The sequence below is a fragment of the Siniperca chuatsi genome, linkage group LG3 (assembly GCF_020085105.1).
Source record: "Siniperca chuatsi isolate FFG_IHB_CAS linkage group LG3, ASM2008510v1, whole genome shotgun sequence".
In the NCBI taxonomy this organism is placed as follows: domain Eukaryota; kingdom Metazoa; phylum Chordata; class Actinopteri; order Centrarchiformes; family Sinipercidae; genus Siniperca; species Siniperca chuatsi.
In genome coordinates this window covers 25512940-25533403 of record NC_058044.1, presented here as the reverse complement: position 1 = coordinate 25533403, position 20464 = coordinate 25512940, and the positions used below count along the sequence as shown (strand labels likewise).

Genomic DNA, 20464 nt, shown 5'->3' with positions numbered 1-20464 from the left:
ATGAGGCAGAAATGATGCTTGTGAATTTATTTACGGAAATCTTTTTGGTCCCTTCAACAATGTTAGACTGTTACAGCGACTTCTGGTGCAGTGAGGCAGTAAAGCAGTGTGACAGAGGGGGGAGGTGAATGTAGAGAGGATCAGTGAGACATGTTGACCAGGTCAAGGAAAAATAAATTAAAATTAAATTAAAAAAAAAAAAACATCACAAGGCAGGAGTTTTAAAGGGCACTGCTGAATTAAAGAAAAAGAACAAATTAAAACAAAGACAAGATCAGATACAGTGAAACAGAAGTAAAGACACAAAAACATGCTTCAACCCCTCTCTGGCCACTAACTAATTTCACATATGTATTTCATGAACCAAAACTATGCAAAAGTGCATATTTTGACAGGTACAATAGCTTCTCACTGATGTAACCAAAAGAAAGAGAAAGCTAAATAGGGAAGTTAAATGTATTCATACATAGTAGCTGAGCTAGTTGCCACTGCAGTACTCCGTGGGAGAGCTCAAATTCATAAAAAGTAATACATTCTTACTGCCAAAGTTAAATCTAGACATTTCTTGTGAGCATTTTAAGCCCCTTTATATCATTACTAATTCTAAATCATTAACTATTCTGAACGGCTCATTACTTAATCAAAGAGGTTTCCAGACAGTCAGTAAAACATCAAAAAGGAGAGACCTGAACCCTAAGGCGTCCAATTAAAAACATTTAGATTTTGATTGGCATCTCAGACATTTTTGGTGAGCTGGCAGGTGGAATCTCTCAGCTTTAAAAAGGATTCTCATACCAAGTCAAAATCAAGTCTGACAAAGAAAACTCATGTAATAACACTGGATAAAGAGGTAAACACGGAAACTGATTAAATGGGCTCTTACCCATTCTTTGAACCTTTTCCCTGAACACAAACAACCCTTTTGACTTCAGCGGTGCTTGGGTCGTGCTAAACGTCTCGGGCAGCCGACATTATTTGGAGGCAATTCAGCAGCCAGCAGTCTTGTAAACACTTGAGACAGAGGGAAATGGAAAAACCAACACACATCAGTAAGTAAAAACTCCTCTATGTGAGATGTGAGGGATGGGGAGGTAACGATGGCGATTCCTTGGGCACCGTGGCAAATACAAGCCATTGTAAAAGCCCGGTAGATTCCAGAGAGCCGCAGAGGGTCCTCTGTGTGTACGTCAGTCTGTTCAGGAGGCTTTCCGAGCCCCCATGGTGCTCCACAAACAGCCTACCGCCTCATCTCTTTTCCCTAAAAACACAACTATTCACCTTGTCATTAAAAATCAAAAACTCAGGAGTGCTCACTGCTCCCCTCGAACACTTCAACTCAGGCAGTGTGACATCACCAGATACAGTGCTTACCAGCAACAAGGTTAACTCAAAAAACCTTGAGCATTTATGTGGCAACTGCAAGGGTGATGCCAACTCTAAGATCCCTAAAACATGGTGGAAATAAAAGACTGATCTTAAAGAATGTCTTACAATCATCTGTTCTGTCTGCTCCTACTGGGCTTACACCATGCATAAACTCATTTATGCACACCATGCATATTTCACACCACCTACTCCAGTGTAAACCACACACACACACAGACAAAATATAGTTAAAACAAAGAAACACACTGGCTGCTGGCTAGAGCCGAACAATCAAAATACATCTCAGTTCCCGCTGCCTAAGCACACACCTGGCCGGAGTATTGAAGAGCCTTTCCCATTCAGGCCTTCATCAGTGGCCCTGGAGAGACGAGCCAAAATCTTTGCTATAAATTAAGTCAAAGTACTACAAGAATAAAAATTCCTGAGAGCAGTGCTTGTCGCAATCAAATCATCAATCAAAACCTTGTCGTCCATGCTTGAACTGTTCAAAGACTGTTAGCTTCCATTAACAAAAGCCACTATCTTAACAGTTAACACTAATGTTTCTCTTCAATCCCATCATTGAATTGCTACCAAATACCTCACATTTAGGCCAAATCTTCCACAGACTACTAAATACTCTGCATAATATAATAGGAACTGAAAATACTGTCCTTAGGCTACTTTACAATAGGGACAAAAAGTCGAGACTATACCTCAAAGAGAAGCTACCTCTTCAGAAGTCTTCAGTACTTTACCCAAGAGAAGACTGAAAGAATGAAACAGGCAGGTGCTTAGCAGCCAGTTTGGTTGACATGTCTACGGTTACCTACAAAGCAAAATCTGTAAAAATTTGAAATGAGTTCAAAAATGAATGAATGTCACAAATTAAATGCTCCGTATTGGGGATACAGCAAGGAAGTATACATGAAGGTTTCTCAATATGGTACATACAACAAAACATCTCTATAAACCTTCTGTTTGTAAAATCCAAGAAATGTAGTTACTCACATACTCTGTTTATAAAATTTACATAGAAAACTTAGTTACGCATCCCTAGCATTTCTGCCCGTATTCCCTAATACTCTGTATACAGTGACAACTACCTCATTTTTAGACTCTGCATTCAATGCAAGCCAGTGAGTGTTCTTTGACACAACGTGGCTCTAAACTGAAGATGCACATTCATGGAAATACAATTTAACTTCCCTGGAGATGAAATCAAACACAGGTTACAGTAGATGAATTTGGCAAATTAAAGAATTGCAGAAAACCTGCAAGAAGGGAATCACAGCTTGGTGAAGATCATCGGAAGAACCCACGGATTGTGAAATCAACAAACAAAAAGAACAAAGATGGCCGATGAGTGATTAAGAAGAAAGCAGAAGAATGCAACAGCCTGTTAGGATGTAGAGGGGACAACACCAATGCTCTTCTGGGGTCACTTCTGTGTAGTGTGTTCAGTGTAGCCGGTCAACTCTTGTATTTAGAGTTACACTATGTGTGAACTAGTATTGCTTTGTGTGTATGTGTGAAAAGGATCAGAGGCCTGCTGTGAATGAGAAGTTGGCAGCCAGCTTAATTCTACTGCGTGTGGCTCTTCTGCTGGGACTGTCCATGGACAAGGGGGTCTTCATTTCAGGGCGCGGTGCAAGTTTGGAGACTGCAGAGGCTTCTGTGCTGCCAGGCTGCTCAGGTGGATCAGATGTGCTGTCAGCGACAGCTGCAGCTGCCACCTCAGGTTCGTCACTCACTGAAATCACAAACAAGTACAGACTGAGCTTACACCTAATGAAAGACAAGAAAGGTGCAAATAAAAGTGTGATGTACTCATTAAAATGTATTTTTGTTCTCCCTTGTTTTGCCTAAAACTGTAATTGTTGGCTCTTTACCCAACATTTTTTGAATACTAGAGAGCACATATATGTGCCAAGGCCACACGATCCTCCAATTTGTTATTTTACAAATAGGATATCTTGAAATCTCAAGATTTTATATAAGCATCTAGATCACCATCAAAATACTCAAGGGATAGGCAGACTGGCTGAAGGCATACATCTTTTTGGGAGAATACTACTGTTCGAGATTAGGGGCCAAAATAACTGATCAGCACATACTTCTGTATCAAATCAAATATAGTGGCCATTTAATGTATGTAGTGTTGAGAATCTGATTTCTAAAATAAAAATGACAACACTGCAACAGTCAAAGCGAAGGGTGACTAACAGGGATACATATTATGTTAAACTTGCAATACTACCAGAACAATTTGATCATTAACTGGGTTTCAATGAAATACAAATACATGAAACTTTGAACATTAAAACTGACCTGTTGGTGGTTGTGGTGGAGTTTTCTCCTCAAAGTGAATCAGGTCCGTCTCCTCGAGGAGAACGGGGTCAGGGTGGAGCTGAGGTGATGGTAGGCAGGATGGTACAGGACCACACAGTAGGTCTACTGGTGATGTCAGACATAGCAGCTCTGACTCTCCCGCTACATCGCCACCTGGCAGGTAAAAGAACATGACTTTGTTTCATCTCTATTCTATCTGAGACTGACAGATCAGATCTAAAACTTAATACCTTGCCTTTATTGTAGGTCAAAAATTATTTTCATCCCTTATTTTGCTTTATACAGCAGTTTTTATAATTTTAATAACTTCACTATATTTTCGAAATCACGAATAAAAAAAAAAAAACTTCTTGAGCAGTCTATATAAATACTTGTTTAAACTATTTTACCTGGACTCTGGGCTCCAGAAGTTGCGCTGCTAATCGGGCTGTCTCTCGGGCTCTCCATGTTCTCTCCTGGCAGGGGGCTGTTGGGGACTGAAGAGCTTGCCCTTGCTAAAACACACACACACACACACACACACAAAACCATCCATATCATACAGCTTCCCTACAGTAAAGATGCCATCTCATGAAATCATATCCAAGTATTCCCACAGTTAAGACCTCTGTCGTATGATCATTTCGGGGTCATTGTTGTCTGTGTATATGCTAATGACAGCAACTGATAAGCTTGACTTAATAAATGAAACATGCTATGACAAAGATCCCCTTACCTTTCATATCGTTCTTCAAAACGATAATCCTCTTGTGACCATGCCCTTTGATCCAGACGACCTGATGACAACATGTCACAAAACAATCAAACAAAAGATTCAGACAAGAATACCAAACAAGGACTGTATAAGATTTCATGATGCAGTAATATGTTGACCACGCCCTAAACAAGTAACGAGAAAATTGAGGACAAGCTCTGAAAAGACGAAAATGGAGATTTAGCAGATCTCACACTTGCACCTTATCTACGGACAGTCGACATGGACAATGTGTTGAGTTCTAGACGTACTGCAGTAAAAGTATCTAATGAAATGAATTCCCACCTGTGGAATGGCGCCGAGCAGCTCATCAGTACTGATGTATCCGTAGGAACGTGGTTCAAGGCTGTAGCCTGTAAATTTGTTATATGCCCCCTGGAACTCAGTCAGGAAAATCTGGTTGTAATGGTAGGTGTGGAGCAGGGCGCGTACGTTACGGGCAAACTGGTAAAGCCTGGTCAGCCTCACCCACTCCTCACCACGGCCACTGACAGTGCTGCCATCTTTGTTGTTATCATCACTTTCTTCATGGTACAACTGTGGAAGAAGAAAGATCAAACAAGGTCAGTTCTGCCTCTGTGTGGCACTACAGGTAAACTAGAGTTTGAAGGCGTTTCAAGAAGATAAAAAAAAAAAAAAACTCTCCCACTCACCTCCACAAGGTAGGGCAGGCTCTTGAGTAATTCACTGAGGGAGAGGAACCCATATTCACATGGGTTGAGTGGGGCTCCATGGATAATCAGGTAATGCTGACTCAGCAGCTCCACTTTGAGACCCTTGGTGAGATGCTCCTCCTCCTGGGACATGAGCAGGCCGAGTAGCTGGGAGGTCAGTGAGCGCAAAGACTTTCTGTTGATCAACTGCACTTCCCGACCCTCCGAGCCATCCACCACCTTGAAACAGAAAGAAAGTGGCTGCTTGTTTATTGGTATCTTACTAGTGCTTCAGAAAACCCTGGTCTTACAAGTATCAAACTGTGGGAACGTTTCCAAATGCAGAGTACTTCTCAATAGGTATTGTCTTTAATGCATAATGGACAGGCTCATTAATTAGCTAGTTAGACTTGCCTAGTAGAGTGGTGCAACACCAGGAATATTGTGTTTTACTGGATGCCAGTTGAGACACAAAAATCAGAGAATATAATTAACAAAACAACCAAAAAGATATCAACTCTACATGACACATCCATGACCACAGTGATATATAAATTGATGTAGTTCCATTTTTGGCATTTTGTGAAAACTAAGCTAAACAGTGGACTTTTTATTGAATGAATTCTAATGGCAGTAATGCTACTGTTTTAACCATTAAATTAACTAGTGCATACATTTTAATATCACTTGTTTCAGGCAGACTTAATGAATAACTATAAAATGTGTACGTTCGTAACACCTTGGAGTCTCTCTCACTGGGGGAAATAAAGAGTCATGCAGTCATTTCCTGTAGTTGTAAGATCTACAATTGATATTTAGAAGCAATGAAAGGAACAACTAAATTGAAACAGAAAAAAACAAAAACAAATCCTTAGAGGTGTTCTTTACCTTGACAACATGGCAGAGTTTGGTCAGCAGAGCTGGAAGGGAGCTGGCGTCATAGTCCTGCAGACGTAGACCATAACCAAAGGTCTTGCTGTACTCTGTGAGCAGCTGGCTGACAGGAAGGCTGGAGTTTTTCTGAGCCCGAAGCAGCTTGACCAGCTGAGCTGCCAGAGCCTTGATACGCTCCACTTCTGTCAGAGTCAGCACTTTCTCCTCACCACACTCCAACACCTGACAAAAGTAGGTGGTGGACAGGCGTTCAGGCAGAGACAAAGGAAGTGGCATTTATCCTTGATTAAAGGTGGATTCAATAACCCAGTTCAATCTAAGTACACGACATATGATAAAATCCAAGAGGAGCCTGATCAGAGCCAGAAAGTATTCTGTGTAAATGAAAGTAGGAGGAGCGAATACCATGGAAGCTGCCTAATGCTGATCAGCTATTAGCAGGTCAGTTTAAAGAAGCAAATAGAAATCTATGACTCATATTCAAATACAGAAACTGTTACTGTCTTGAGATAATATCCTGGTCATTGCCATCATTTCTTTTGGCTGCTCAACATGGAGGGACCAACATTACACACCAGATACACACTTTGATACAACTGCTTCAATATAATTTATTAAATCGTACTTCCCTTTTGTCCTGAGGGTTAGTAAATATTCAGTTATGAACAACAACTCCTCCTCATAGTTATGTGTTTGAGCACAGGCGACCACAAGTAATTATACTGTACAAATGCAGTCTTCCTAACTCACCATCAGTATGTCGGGGATTGCCTCAAAGAGCTCCATGAGCTTGGTGAAGCCGTAGTAGCTGAGCTTGCACTGACGACCGAAGTGATGGTGGTAGGTGGGGATGAACTTACTGAAGGGCATTCGGCAGTGAGGCTGGTGACGAAGAAGGTCCACCACCTCCTTCCCAAACTGCTTAGTGCGCTCCATTTCCTCCACTGTACGCTCTGTAGGCAAATAAGAGGGAATTCAGTGAAACCAAAATCAATGAAAAAATAAAAACCTGAAAAAAGTAAATAGTATTGTTACCATTGGTATCACTTAAAATAACATTTTAAAAACAGTCTCTTCATAGAACATCACCACACAGGGCATTGCAACACCACCAATCAGGCCATGCAGTTTAATCAAACTAAAACACTTTTTTGGAAGTAAAAAATGAAGGTGAACATAGCTTCTGCAGGTATAGTCGTTGATTGCTGAACTAGGACACAGCTCTGGGGTGCAGTGGACATCTAATAATTCACATTTAGCTTCATTTTCACTTCCAAATAAGTCTTTTAGTAACTGGTTTAAACTGACCTCTCTTGGGAACAGAGATGACTGTGTCCGTGTCCTGATGTGTAATAGTGATGGTGGTGTCAGGGATCTCAGTTAGCAGGTCCATCAGGTCACATATGCCATAGTCGATTACCCTCCAGTCTCTGGAGAAGCACCTGATAGACAAAAGTACATTACAAACATCCACAACACAGATAGTTATATTTGACACAACTGTTAATGAGGGGAATTCACAGACAAACCCACAGGCAAATTGTTAGCATTTATCTGAATAAAATTAAAACCTCCACAACAGCAATGTGAAGACATCATCTACAGCTCCAAGCAATGTTGACTGACCAATGGTACGCCTGCATGAAGTCCTTAATTGCCACTTGTTTGCTGGCTTGAAATTTAAGCAGTTTGAGCAGGTCTTGGGTGAAGCGCTTCACTTGAGCACGATGGGTCAGGGTCAGTAAACGTTTGGTACCCATACCCAAGATCTGTAGGTTAATTAAAAAAAAGGAAAATTAAAAACACACAATATGTAGAATAAAAAAACAAAAGTACAATTAGGATTAGTGAAGTAAAAAATATTCTACAATTTAGCATGTGCGACCCTCATTATCCTCAATACCTGCAGGACATGTGGAACAGCCTCCAGAAGCTCCAGCAGCTTGGAGTAGCCATAATCAGAGACGCGGCACTGCTTGGCAAAGTGATGGTGGTATGAGGGTATGAACTTGCTCATGGGCATAATGCAAGAAGGCTGACTCTTCAACAGGTCAATAACCTCACGGCTGAATTGGATGAGCTGTGGGTTGCCAACTGGACTCTTGCAGCGCTGAATCCATGGCTCTGCATGAAAATAAATAAGTTTTTTAAATGTTGTTTAAATGACTGGTAAAGATAGCACTACGTAGGTACTTTTGAGTTAAAATGTCAACAAACAAACCTCCAACAAAGTGATTTTGAATGTTCCTACCAGAGTTTGGTGCTGGTGGTTTGTTGTGGATCCACTTGATGACTTTGAAGCCATTCTGAGCTGTGACTATAGTGATACTGGGAACACAGGTAATGAGGTGCTCCAGAGGAACACCACCCTCCAGTGCCTCATTGCCCAGCTGCAAAGGGTTGAATTTTGCTGCATAGCAGTCTGTAAAACTAAATTTAAAATATACTACATTATTATTGACTTCATAATGTATTAAAACATGCTCTGTTTGACAAAAAAAAGTGTATACATGAATTAAAGAGTGGGTTGTCACCTGAGTAATGGAAGAGTTCCCTCATGTGACTGTAACAGACTGTGGACCTCAGACGCTAAGGTGCTCAGAGACATCACAACAAAAGGAATTTTATAGGAGTCAGGGTCAAAGTCAGCCTCACTAAAAAAAAAGAGGATAAGATAGATAAGATCACACAATCAGTGATGGAAGTTGTACAGTTCAGAGAACAGTGCTTGTGAAAATTGAGGTTGATGATTCAATTCTTTAGGGAAAGTGCGAGTGAGGTACATGACAGGTCAAGATGCTCCAGAGGAGCGACCAAGTGACCAGCAATACAGGCCTACTATTAAACTGGGCTACTACCAGATTTTAATGCTTAAGTTTTAAAAAATTAACATCTTTAACAAGTTTGACGAGAAGGGAGATGCAACTGTTTTATTACATATTTTCATGAAATAAGCATATATATATATGCATTTTCTGCAAAATTCTAATTACCTGAAGTCCTGCTGTGTGTAGTGTTCTCTGCAGACAGGTTCATGGTACTCCAGCTCCTCAAACACCACAGGGCTGCCGCTAGCAGAGCATGAGCCCTCCTGGGACTGGGAAGATCCCAGTGGACTCTGACGGATTTGGCTGCTGGGCAGAAGGCACACAAGCCTTGAGCCTCCCTGTTCCCGCACTGCCACCACCTCTGGTAGCCTGTACAGATCCCCAATCACAAGTTTACGGGAATATCTGGAAAGGGAAAAAAAAATTTTTTTCAATTAAAAATGCCTTTAGTTTGGCAGCACAAACTACTTAGATATGCATATCTTATGACTTTGGAATTGCTATACTCCACATACAAAATGTTTATGGGTAAAGTTGCTCATGTTTGCAATCCATGAGTTGAGATAAATTTACTTACTTTTTCTCATAGATCTCCGTGAACTTGAAGAGGGGAAGGCAATTGGCAGGTGCATCCTGAAGAATGCTGATTATCTCTGTGCTGTATAATGAAAAAGCTGAAATTTACCACCACAAACCAAACTGGAACAGTTGAGTAAAATATGTATTCCATGAACCCCCAACTCAACTACACATGACTGTACCTGAGCATGGCAAGCGATTTGTTGCTGCCACTGGTGATCAGAGACACCTGAATGCGCTTGCCTCCGATCTTATAACGGTGCAGGCCACTGACAGCACTTATGGCCTGCTGCAGGGACAACATCTGGATTGTGGCCTTCAACTGATAGTCAGTGTGGGGGCTAAGCTCCACAGCTTTCACCTAGACAAAACAAATCACACCACAAGGAGATGTTTTGAGACAGGGGTGAATTTCACTTCAAGCAGAAATCTTATTGCAAGCGAACATTTCATCTTAAGAGACATTGTTCTTTTGGGCTCAGATGTCACAAGGATCGGTATTTGATCTATAGATTAGTCAGTACAACAACATCACTGGGGTAGGCCTTACCCGCCCGTATCGGGAGAAGGTGTCATGTAGTGTCTGCTGCAGATCCTTGCGGGACATTCTATAGTCCAGGTTAGCCACCTGGACCTCTGCCCCGTCTGAGAAAGGCTCAGGGGAACCTTCAGGACGAGGGGCAGCCAGGAGGGGCGAGGACCGGCTGGACAGGCAGGGGGACGCACTCCTTTTTGTTGGAGAAGAGGAGCACAAATTTAAAATAATAGCTAATATTACATTTAATACTATAATGGTCTGGAGAATTTGTATGTAGCATCATCAGTGTCCCACCTCTGGAAAAATTAATGCTCAATGCCAGCGTAGTCAAATATGACTTATTTAAACCCAATATGTCACCTTGATGACCAGGAGCCCTGGGACAGGACGAGGGGACTGAAGCTCCTGTGCAGGTTCAACTTGCTGAAAGCTGAGGGTGTGCTAATCTGGAACTCTCCTGAGCTCCTGTCCCCTTGTTCCACAGGGGATTCAGTCACACTGCGAGGATTGGAGCCCTCTCTTCTACATGGAACGATGAAGAAAAAAAAAAAAAAAAAAAAAAGAGAGGGTCACATGTGTAAGGCCAACATCCTTTGCTGTTCAAGGCTTCTAAAAGCTTTTACCTTTGCTGCACTGCTGCTGATCATGCGGCTTGATTAATTTCTTTCTGGGAAAGATTTGTTTTGGGAAAATTATCTAATTCTATCCAACAAAAATAATTGATTGGCTAGAAAATAACAGACAACAGGAAATATACCGCTTTAGCAGATATGTTAGGCTAAAGCTAGCACTTGCCAAAAAAAAAAAGAAAAAGAAAAAAAAAGGTATATTGAGTGAATTATCAAAATTAGTTTTTATCAAATGACATTCTTAGTCTAATGACCCCATTCCCTGTGTGTACCTCCTCCTGTACATGGATTCTCCAGTGAGGCCAGGCTTGGACAGCTGTTCCAGTGCTCCTGTCTCGCCAATACTGTGGGGGGAAGAGGAAGTAGCCCGTCCTTTCTCCAGGTGGTTGAAGCCCATTCTGGGCTTACCCTCCAAACTACCCAGCTCCTGGATCAGACAGAGGCAGCCGATGTTAATACTGTAGATGTTGACTGGCTGGATACTGTTGATGCATTTGTGTGCATGCGTGTATGTCAAACTCAATAGAAAAAGTCATGGAAGGGCATAAACTGTTCTGAGGTTTAACTAGGAATGCGCATTCAAAAGCAACTAGCTCAATAGAAAACTGAGCAGTAGCCCACACCAGCTGAATATTTTAATATATTTTGTGCATCATAGTTCTGTTGAAGGTATTGATTGACAGAATTACTTAATTTGTTTGTGTATAATACAGTACATTAAAGTTACAATGTGAGCTGCTCTGATTAAACAGCAAGGCCAAGCTGAAACAGCCAACAGGATTGCCATTGTGAGAGTTGCAGAAACAGCTTTACAACTGAGCGATTTGTGATAATTACTTATGTTGTAATTGACAAGTAATGTACTTAGACCCATAACAAACAGCTGACAATATAGCCATGAAGAGTGAGCTTTATATAAACATTTTTGACAGTCATGAACCAGACCCATGATGAATGTTACTACAATATTCCCATAGTGCTTTGTGTTTTTAGTCAATTGGACCTCAATCTGCATAGACATTTGTACATTACTTTGATTTACTTTGTGTTTTGAAGTTTTCCTTCTCTTTTGGTCCTGAACGAGACTAAGAATAAACTTCAAATTTAAATGTCTCTTTACTGTCCAACTAGAGAAAGCTTAAATGCCCATCCCTACTTTTAGCCTATTTATACAGTAATACATTTATGTAATTTTCCTCCAGTCTACCACACTGGTCTGTTGGTTTACAATCAAGAAGAAAAAGACACGCCAAGTCAGTCATTCCAGCCACAAGAGGTCAGTTTTTAATCATAGTGGAAAACTGCATGGGGCAAACTCAGCAACAAAATAAATAGCGGCAGGGAGCAGACTTTGGATAAAGTGGCTACTCACATGAAGTATATCAGCACTGATATACTGGACAAAACACAGTCAGAAAAAAAGCACAAAAGCTATGGGGCTAATTCATGCATTAGTATGATGAATGACCAATGAACATGCAGGACAATAGGGGCTACATGAAGCACTAACCAAACAACTAATACATGCAACATGCTAGCACAAGCAGACAAATGAAGCTTAGCGAGCAGCTACAAGCTGTTAGTCAAAGCAGCAATTAGAAGGACACTGGGGGGAAAGAAGCTACTGTGATTTACATAGCAGCCCAGACAAGGATAGAGCGCAATCGAGGTTAAGGGGAAGCAGGCACTGACGAGTCTGCTGACCTGATGGGGCTTGGCTGGTGCACCACCGGGAGGCCCACTGCAACCCCTCCTGGGGCTGTAGGGCCTTTCAGGCACTGGGCCTGGGGTGTGGCACGGGCGGGTTGCTCGCCGTGGCCTCCTGGGTGATCTGGGCTTCTCCAGGGGCAGAAAAGAGAAGGAGGCTATGGATGGGGGAGGGACGAACATTGACTCCTGGTTTTGATAGGTCTGGGGCACAGTCTGAGGCTCAGGCTCAGGACTTGCATTTTCTCTGGGCCGCGGGGAGAAGGACAGGTTGATTCGGTGGCCAAACACATCCTCATTTTCCATTCGCTTGCGGGCACGTGTAGCTGCCTCAGGGCTGCCAAAACGGAGGACTGCTGTGCCCTGGGACACACCCAGCACCTTGCCACCACAGTTGTCTGACAGGCGGCGGAGCCTGAGCTTCACAGCGTTCCGCAGGCTCTTGTCACAGTTGACAGGGAGGTTGTGCACATAGAGGAGGTTGAAACTGGGCTGAAGGAGGGGAGGAAGAGACAGCGCGCCTGTCTGGTTTGTACAATTTACACTTAAAAATTAAAGCAGTAGTCTTCCTTATAGTTGAAAAACAGTTTGGAGAATGGCTGAGAGTGGTATAGATTGCGCAAATAATCGTTATCATTTACACATTCCAACTGCCTCACTCTCTGCCCTCTTGGTAAGTCCACACTAAAATGAAATTCTCCTTGGTTACTTTTGCCAGCACCTACTTACCTTATTTAATACAGAGTAAATCAAAGAAGTATTTTTTAGAAGTATTAAGTGAAGCATTTGTGAGGCCTACCTGTGCTTTGACAAGCATACGTGGTGGCAGATCAGCTGTGATCTCCTGAAATGCCACGTGGCAGTGGGCGTGCTGCAGTAGGGCTGAAGATGTATGGTTGCCATGGACCAGGATTACCTGGAAACCATGGCGATGACGCAGGTCACTCAGCTCACTTGCAAAGTTCACATCCGCTGTTAACAATGAAAAGATAACACTTATCACAAAATCCTTTGTGGTATCAAGGATGTAGTTCGTTATAGTGAATCTGAGCTGAACTCACAGGATACTAGTACAACAGTTGCAGGTGCAGTGTGGGTCTCAGCAAAGCGTCGTAGGCTCTGGCGAAGTTTGTCATCTGCAGCATTCTTGGCTGTGGCGTTGATATGTGCAACAGTAACCTGGATAAAGCAAAAATAATGTATACATAGCTTCAGACTTTTTTCCCCCCATTTTGATTAATTTTCTTTTGCTGTCCTTTTTTAGTGGGAAATTAGTTGATGTCATTTTATGGAGGTTAAAGGCATAAAGAGTAGGATTTGTCAGTTGCTGTTTGTAAATATGTGATTCAAAGTTGGACCCTCCTACCCGGCTTAACGAGCGAGTCGTAGAGCGAGCTAGAGAGTGAATGAAGAGAGGGAGCAGCGTTCGCGATAACAAAAGAGTGAATCAGAGAAATAATACTATTTTCTGATTGTTTCATGGCAGTTATGTTCTAAACAAGCAGCAACCTCTGGGGGTGAAAAATGAAGCCAAAGCAGAAGTGCCACAGACTGCAGTTCTTTGTATGGCCACTTGAGGCTGAAATAAACATGTTTATAGCCTGGTACAAAAAAAAACAAAACAAACGTTTTTGTTCTCTGTAGCTCATTTCCCCATTCATGACAACTGTGAGGGGGGTGAATTGTTATAACTCACCCATTTAAATTATATTAAGGCTTAAAGTTATGCATAATTAAGGACATGGCTGCTTTGAGTGACAGGTGGGTGCCCCATAGTTTTTTTGTGTGGAAAATCCTGCTCATTATGCCTTCAATGTCTGATGTGCAAATACCTTTAATGACAGCATCAAAGTGGTAATTTCACTATTTTCAGCAGGCTCCAATATACAGTATCTGATTTGGCACAAAATAAAATGTTCAAGTATGAGAATGCCTCATGTCAGCTAAGTCTATAATTCAAGGTTAATAACCCCTAACTTGTAGAATGAGTAGAATTTTGCTAAAAAATAAATGTATAGACTTAGATGAAAATAATCCCTCTCAATCATCACTTATGACCCACTAGAAGTGTGTGGCTGTGTCTGGATCTACAGAGACCCTGCCTTCTACCTGTATTTCCTTATTTTGCTGTGTTCAGGACATTTCTGGGTGTTAACCTTAGGGCAGTGGTGTGTAGCCCCCAGCCAATAAGAGGGACTCTAAAAACGTAGGGACCAGGTTACATCGCTGTCTATGTCTCTCCTCTGCTCAAAATCCTTCCCGCCGAGTTGGGAAGAGGTGTGGGCATGTGCTTTAGAACATAACCACTGTGAAACAAATCAGAAAATAACATTTTATTTTATCCATTTTACTGCTTTATTCTCAATAAAGCCACTCCATCTCGTCATTCACTCTTTCTCCCTCGACCACTGCTACTCGCTCGCTCTCTAACTCACTGAACTGGGAGGAGGGGCCAACTTTGAATCGTGTGTTAACAAACAACCGACAAATCCTACTCATTCCACCTTTAAAGATTAATGCACTCCTGTTTTAGCTGCACAGGACCAACTCTGCCCATCATAAAACTGTAGATCAATGGTAGATAACTATTCATTCAGGGTGTACATGGCACTCATCTGTAATAGCATAACCATGAAAATAAAATACATTGTTGGTACCTGGCAGTTGTTGAGCTCTTGGATGACAGCTTTACTCTCCTTGCTGATATCACAGACGCAAATGAATTCTGCCTCGCGGTGGCCCTGAAAGAAACGGCTGCGAATACGCTGGACCACAGCTCCAGCAGAGCGTCCACTAGGCACACTGCAGTTCTCAATGTCCCAGAAGACGCCCACAGGAGGGATGTTCTCAGAACCACTATTCTCTGGAGAACCTAGCAGACAGTAAGCCAACAATCTTTCTAAAACACACTTAACAATTTTAAAAGCATCTTAACAGCTTCAAATTAATAAAGTTAATTATCGTTGCAGTTAATTTGCATGGAAGAACATTTCATATCCACTTCACTCATATTCCCAAGAGTTTGCTATTTCAAAACAGTCAAATCAAGATCCTCAAGACCAATCTGACATAAAATTCCAATAAACTGTATACATGCAGGAATTCAAAATTGTATTGTAGACTCCACTAACCATACTTCTGGCCAGTCTTGCCAAGGCTGGTCGATGGCATGAGCATCATGCCATCAGAGGTGGTGCCACAGCCATTACAAATGGGGATAGGGATAGGAGCAGTCTGGGGAACAGGAACATTGGGCCACACCTTGTCTGACTCTAGCGCCAGACCATTCATCGGCTGCAAAATATGTACAAATCAATACATTTGTCAGGGGAAACAGAAATAAAACAGACAACAGCAAGAAATACTATAACAAATGCATTTTTTAAACAAATCTTGTTTTTTAAACAAACAAAACCAATCTCAGTTTACATGACTGAGGTCATCCATGCACATAGAATAAGGTTACCTACAGTGATCTTCATGGCACTGAAATACAAAAGAAAGGCTCTACCAACCTTGAACAGGCACTCCTGGCAGTAGTGTGCCCCCTTCACACAAACCGTGCGTTCTACATTTAGGTGCATAGGATTAGAGCAGAAGTGTGCTGAAGTGGTTGTAGTGGTGATGGTAGTGGTGGTTGGGTGATCACCGAGTGTGCTTCTTTGGGATCTTCTGGCAGATGGGCAGCAGTCCACACCACAGGTGTAGTAGCCAGAAGAGGCCAGGCAAGAGCCATGCAAGGGAGCAGGTAGAGAGGAAACACATGGGAGAGAGGAAGCCAGAGCTGCTGAGGAGGGAAACAGGCTGGGTTGACTGCATGGAAGAGGTACAGATGAGTAGGTATTGAGAAGCCCTGAGCAGCAGGAGAGGTAGGGGTGTGATGAAATAGGCTGAGAGGTAGTGACAGAAGAGAGCAGCTGAGATTTGTAACCAAGACTGAGCAAAGGATCAAGAGCTTCACCTCCACAGCTCAGGTTATGTTTATACTGATGAACAGATGAAGCTACAGGGCCAGAGCAAGGGCCAGACCTGCCAATACTGCTGCTGCTGATGGGTGCTCCCAGAGAGGCTGGGGTCATATAGAGCGAGACAACACCAGCAATGCTGCTACTGCTACCAACAACACCTCCGCCACGTAATAACCCATAGCCATCTGCGCTGCCATAGTCACAGTGAGTGCAAATGCTTACTTTGGGACTAGCCCCTTCTTGTTGCTGCTGTGGTGGTGGCTGTTGTTGGTCAGAGCCTTGTGTAAGCTGAGGAGGAGGCAAGCATGGAGGAGGCAAAGGGAGAGGGGCCAGAGAGAAGGGCTGGGATGATTGGGAAGAGGAAGTATGGTGCGGAGGAGGAGGAGGGACATCTTTCAATTCCAGCACGGCCTTTCTGCTGTCCATGTAATTGTTCTGGAACATAAAAAGACCGGCAGATTATTTTACACCAAGTAATGTTCTGTGGATTATTGTCCATTACTATGGAAACTTGATAAATCTTTACATTGTCATACAACATTACGTCTAAATAACCTGAATTTTAAAAGCACTCTTAAAGTAGGAGATAATTCTACTGACCAGTATTAAACAAATTTCACACGGCTTGTCGTGGCTAAATCCAAATAGAGAGAAAAAAAAAGAAAAGAAGGTACTGTACCATCTCTGCAAACACTTAAAAGCGGTGAAAAGCTGAATAAATGTTTTTTTTTTTTTTTAAGGGGCAATATGTAAGAACTGAGACTACTCTCTACCTGTCAAATTCATACTCCAAATCAATAGGGGGTAGCATATCACATATCAGGTCATAACTGCTGCTAACTGCCATTAGTTAGTTAGCTCAGTAAGCCATGCAGCCAACTCAGCAGTCCTAATAGCTGACTGAGCACCAGAACCGGAGCCGGGCGAGCGGGCAACAGAACTGGAATCAGCAGCCTCCCAGTGGCGAAACGGCCAGACCAGGACCGAACACAGCCTCTGAGACTGATGGAGACCAGTTTAACGACAGTGAATATAGTACTGAGGTGATTTATAGCGGCTCCAACTTTGGGGTTGGATGGAAACACGGTGGCTTCAGGTGGGGACAGGAGAGGCGGTGGAGGACCGAGAGGAAGGTCTGGCATCAGAGAGGCAGCAGCAGCGTGTAGAGCCAGAGTATTTTTCACATTTAACTCGATAGATTAAGGATTTATTTTAACCAAACCGGAGTTGGCGATTGTTCAACAGTGGAAAGACTAAGGCAGTTTTGGTGATTTTTTATTTGTTTCTATCATGAATTGTGTTTTATGATGTAATAGTTCCGTGAAAGAAAAACGTGAATTCAGAAGGTGTACATTGTATTTTTCTGCTTGATAAGGAAAATAGGTGTAAGAATTAGGACTGCATGATATGGTAAAATAAAGGCATCTCTGCAGCAATACAGTACTCCATTATAATGCTGTTATATTATGTTGCAGCTTCTGCAATTTAGATATTGCACTTAGCCATATTGCAATTTCGATAATATTTTTTTTAATTGTGCATCCCTAGTAAGAATATTTCCTTTCTTGACATTTTGAGAGTTTATTTTGTGTATTTATTAGACTAAAAAAAGCTAAGAGAGCTTGCATAACATAGCAAACTTGCCACTCACACACATCTGCCAGCTGAAACTACCTGAGCTATACCATCGGAGTATCGCCTCTAAAGGCACAAGTGGTATTACAACACAGGACTGGCCGGGGATAGCAGGTTAGCATGCAATTTAAGTTGATATCTGTGCAACACAATAGATAGATGTCTTTGACATGACATAACTTCTCCACCTTCTGTTAATAAGGTTAGTTAATTTTTTTGAATGTTCTAAACTAAAAATTCTGGCTAAATTTTACATATTGCCCATTTAATGTCTCCCAACCTGCTGCTGTTTAATTATCAGTTGGTAAGAGATTCAACATCATACCTGTGGCCTCATATGCCAGCTGCACTCCATTTAACTATGTCAAGGACCGCTTTTAAAAACGCACTGTGTTCAGTTTACAAATCATTTTGTAGCTCCTATGTGAAAGTACAAGTCGCTGAGGTTCTGAAGTTACTTTTTTCCATTCCTGCATTCCTGTTACTTTTAGCTAACTGACAACAATTAATGTTCAAATAACTTATAGATGTTAAATATGAAATAACATATTCCATAGGATTATTGCCCAGAATTGGATGTGTGATAATGGGGCTGAATTACTGTCCTTTTAATTGAGAGTTCACAATGCAAATAGATTCAACTTCCTCTACTCTCCCCTACATGTCTGTGTACTGCCTATGTGTATGGATACTTGGACTGTATACAGATAAATACCTACGTCTTTATCTGTGTGATGAAGGGAGGTTGTCTCATTGGTGGAAAAGCAGTCTTTGAGTTTCCATAGCAGGGTTGAGGCCTCTGTTTTGGGGTGACCAAGCCATGGGAATGGTCTAGAGCTGCATATGGATCTCTCCTTTCCCAGTCCTTCCATCATACAACCCAGAAACGTCTTTCACCATACTTTCATCTCTCTCGCTCATGCTTTCCTATGAAGAGGAAACGAAAGTTAAAAATGTACACTAGTTCGTTGCGTTTACACTCACCTCTCAATGACCCCGGTCGTAGGTATTCACGTTCACATCAATGTACATTAAGACACAAAAATGTTTTTGTTAAGTCTGTCGTAACTGCAGTTTAAATCAACAAAGGGGGCATGTCTGTGTGCATAATCTTCACACCCTTGGCAAGTTTGGACTGTTTATCTTTAGCTAACTAACGCCACGGTTATGTTTTACCAAAGCGAATCATGTAAAAGAACCGACGTTAAGTTAGCTACAAGTTAGCTCACGTTAATGCCGTTTATCTGTATTAACCGTTGTTTATGTCTGGATTAGCTATTTAACTAGCTAGACTGCTACCTGAAATTAGCTAACTAATTTAACGATAACTGTTTGCCTGGAGCTAGCTTTAAGCTAACAACAGGCACCATTAGTTAGCCTATTTAACAGATACATGGCTACTCCCCCACATACCACCGTTCACTGTCTTTACGGTAAAATCAATGTTCTTGGTAATAGCGAGACATTTCCAAAATAGTTGGTTATTTAGCTACCTGAGAAGGTCTCGTCTTTCACATCTTCCTCAAAGGACTATTTCCCCCTCTCTGTCTCCCTAGAAACCCGCACCTTTTTGTAACCTAATTTTGCCAGAAACCACGCACAACTGTCGCAAAATGTTATTGTTAAATCTAGTGAACGATACATGTGATAACACGCTGGTACGTTGAATTGGCTGATATTTACAAGATATATTTTTTTAGATTTAGCCCTAGTTGTAATATACTAAACAAATATTTGTTTGTTAGTGTTAAAAAAATTATCAATTTAAATTTCGAAATAATCATTTTTGGGTGGATACATTTAGTACATTGAATTATGATTTTATATTGGGCTACAAAATGTGGAAGTGATCATGCATTTTATCAATAATATACGTAGCTATGATAATATGTTTACTTAGATGTCCCTATAAATGATTATAAATTAATAAATATTGGACCTTTCCCATTATTTCATGTATTAGTTGCAGACTGACACATATTTTTTCAGCTTAAAATGACAGTGTGTAATTCTCAGTCACTTTACTAAATAAGATTGGATTTCTTCTATTGCACGTCATCATTTTTTACATTTATTTGGGTAAATATTAATCGTTGAATACCTGTACAAAGTAGCTGTTCTGTAAGGGTATAACTTTTCTCTATTAGCCACCCAAAAAACAGTCTTCGAATTGAAAAATAGAAAGTTGATAAAAATTTTGTCATTCCTTTGCCATACAATTTTGAGTATTTCCATTTAATGCTACTTTTTTTTAGCTACTTCTACCTTCCTGTATTTCAGAGGGAAACATTTCACTTTTTAATCCACTACATTTATTTGACAGCTATCGTTACTAGTACATTTTACAGTTTAATAGGTTTTTTTCATACAAAACATATTAATAAACACAGTTTGATTATCTTAAAATATCATTTGTTATAGACAAAACCATCCAACAGTATATAAAGTAGTAATATTTAGCGCCATCTCGACTAACTGCAACATTAAAATGCTGGATATTTGTTATTGCATCATTAATAATAATCCAGTAAGATAATAGTACTCTGAAGGGAGCCATTTTGC

The 20464-nt window shown here is 41.3% G+C and overlaps 1 protein-coding gene across 6 annotated transcripts; it reads right to left on the bottom strand.

Annotated features, from left to right (window-relative positions):
* Positions 1-12: 12 nt before the first annotated feature.
* LOC122872939 (meiosis regulator and mRNA stability factor 1) lies at positions 13-19529 on the bottom strand. Of its 6 annotated transcripts, none has more exons than XM_044189089.1 (27): positions 19396-19529; positions 18622-18829; positions 15815-16702; positions 15431-15593; positions 14957-15171; positions 13361-13478; positions 13099-13271; positions 12297-12791; positions 10865-11019; positions 10324-10485; positions 9976-10153; positions 9608-9786; positions 9424-9504; positions 9012-9251; positions 8553-8672; positions 8270-8448; positions 7922-8142; positions 7645-7787; positions 7327-7460; positions 6769-6971; positions 6013-6240; positions 5125-5364; positions 4757-5008; positions 4433-4493; positions 4107-4211; positions 3697-3870; positions 13-3118 (listed from the first exon to the last, which is right to left on the bottom strand). In XM_044189089.1, the coding sequence occupies exons 2-27, from the start codon at positions 18775-18777 to the stop codon at positions 2907-2909; spliced, it is 5475 nt and encodes a 1824-aa protein (XP_044045024.1). In that variant the 5' UTR covers positions 18778-18829; positions 19396-19529; the 3' UTR covers positions 13-2906. The 6 variants fall into 6 exon arrangements, with proteins under 6 accessions (XP_044045024.1, XP_044045025.1, XP_044045029.1 ...); XM_044189090.1 differs by having other exon boundaries at positions 10324-10482; XM_044189094.1 differs by having other exon boundaries at positions 16490-16702.
* Between the last annotated feature and the right edge of the window lie 935 nt (positions 19530-20464).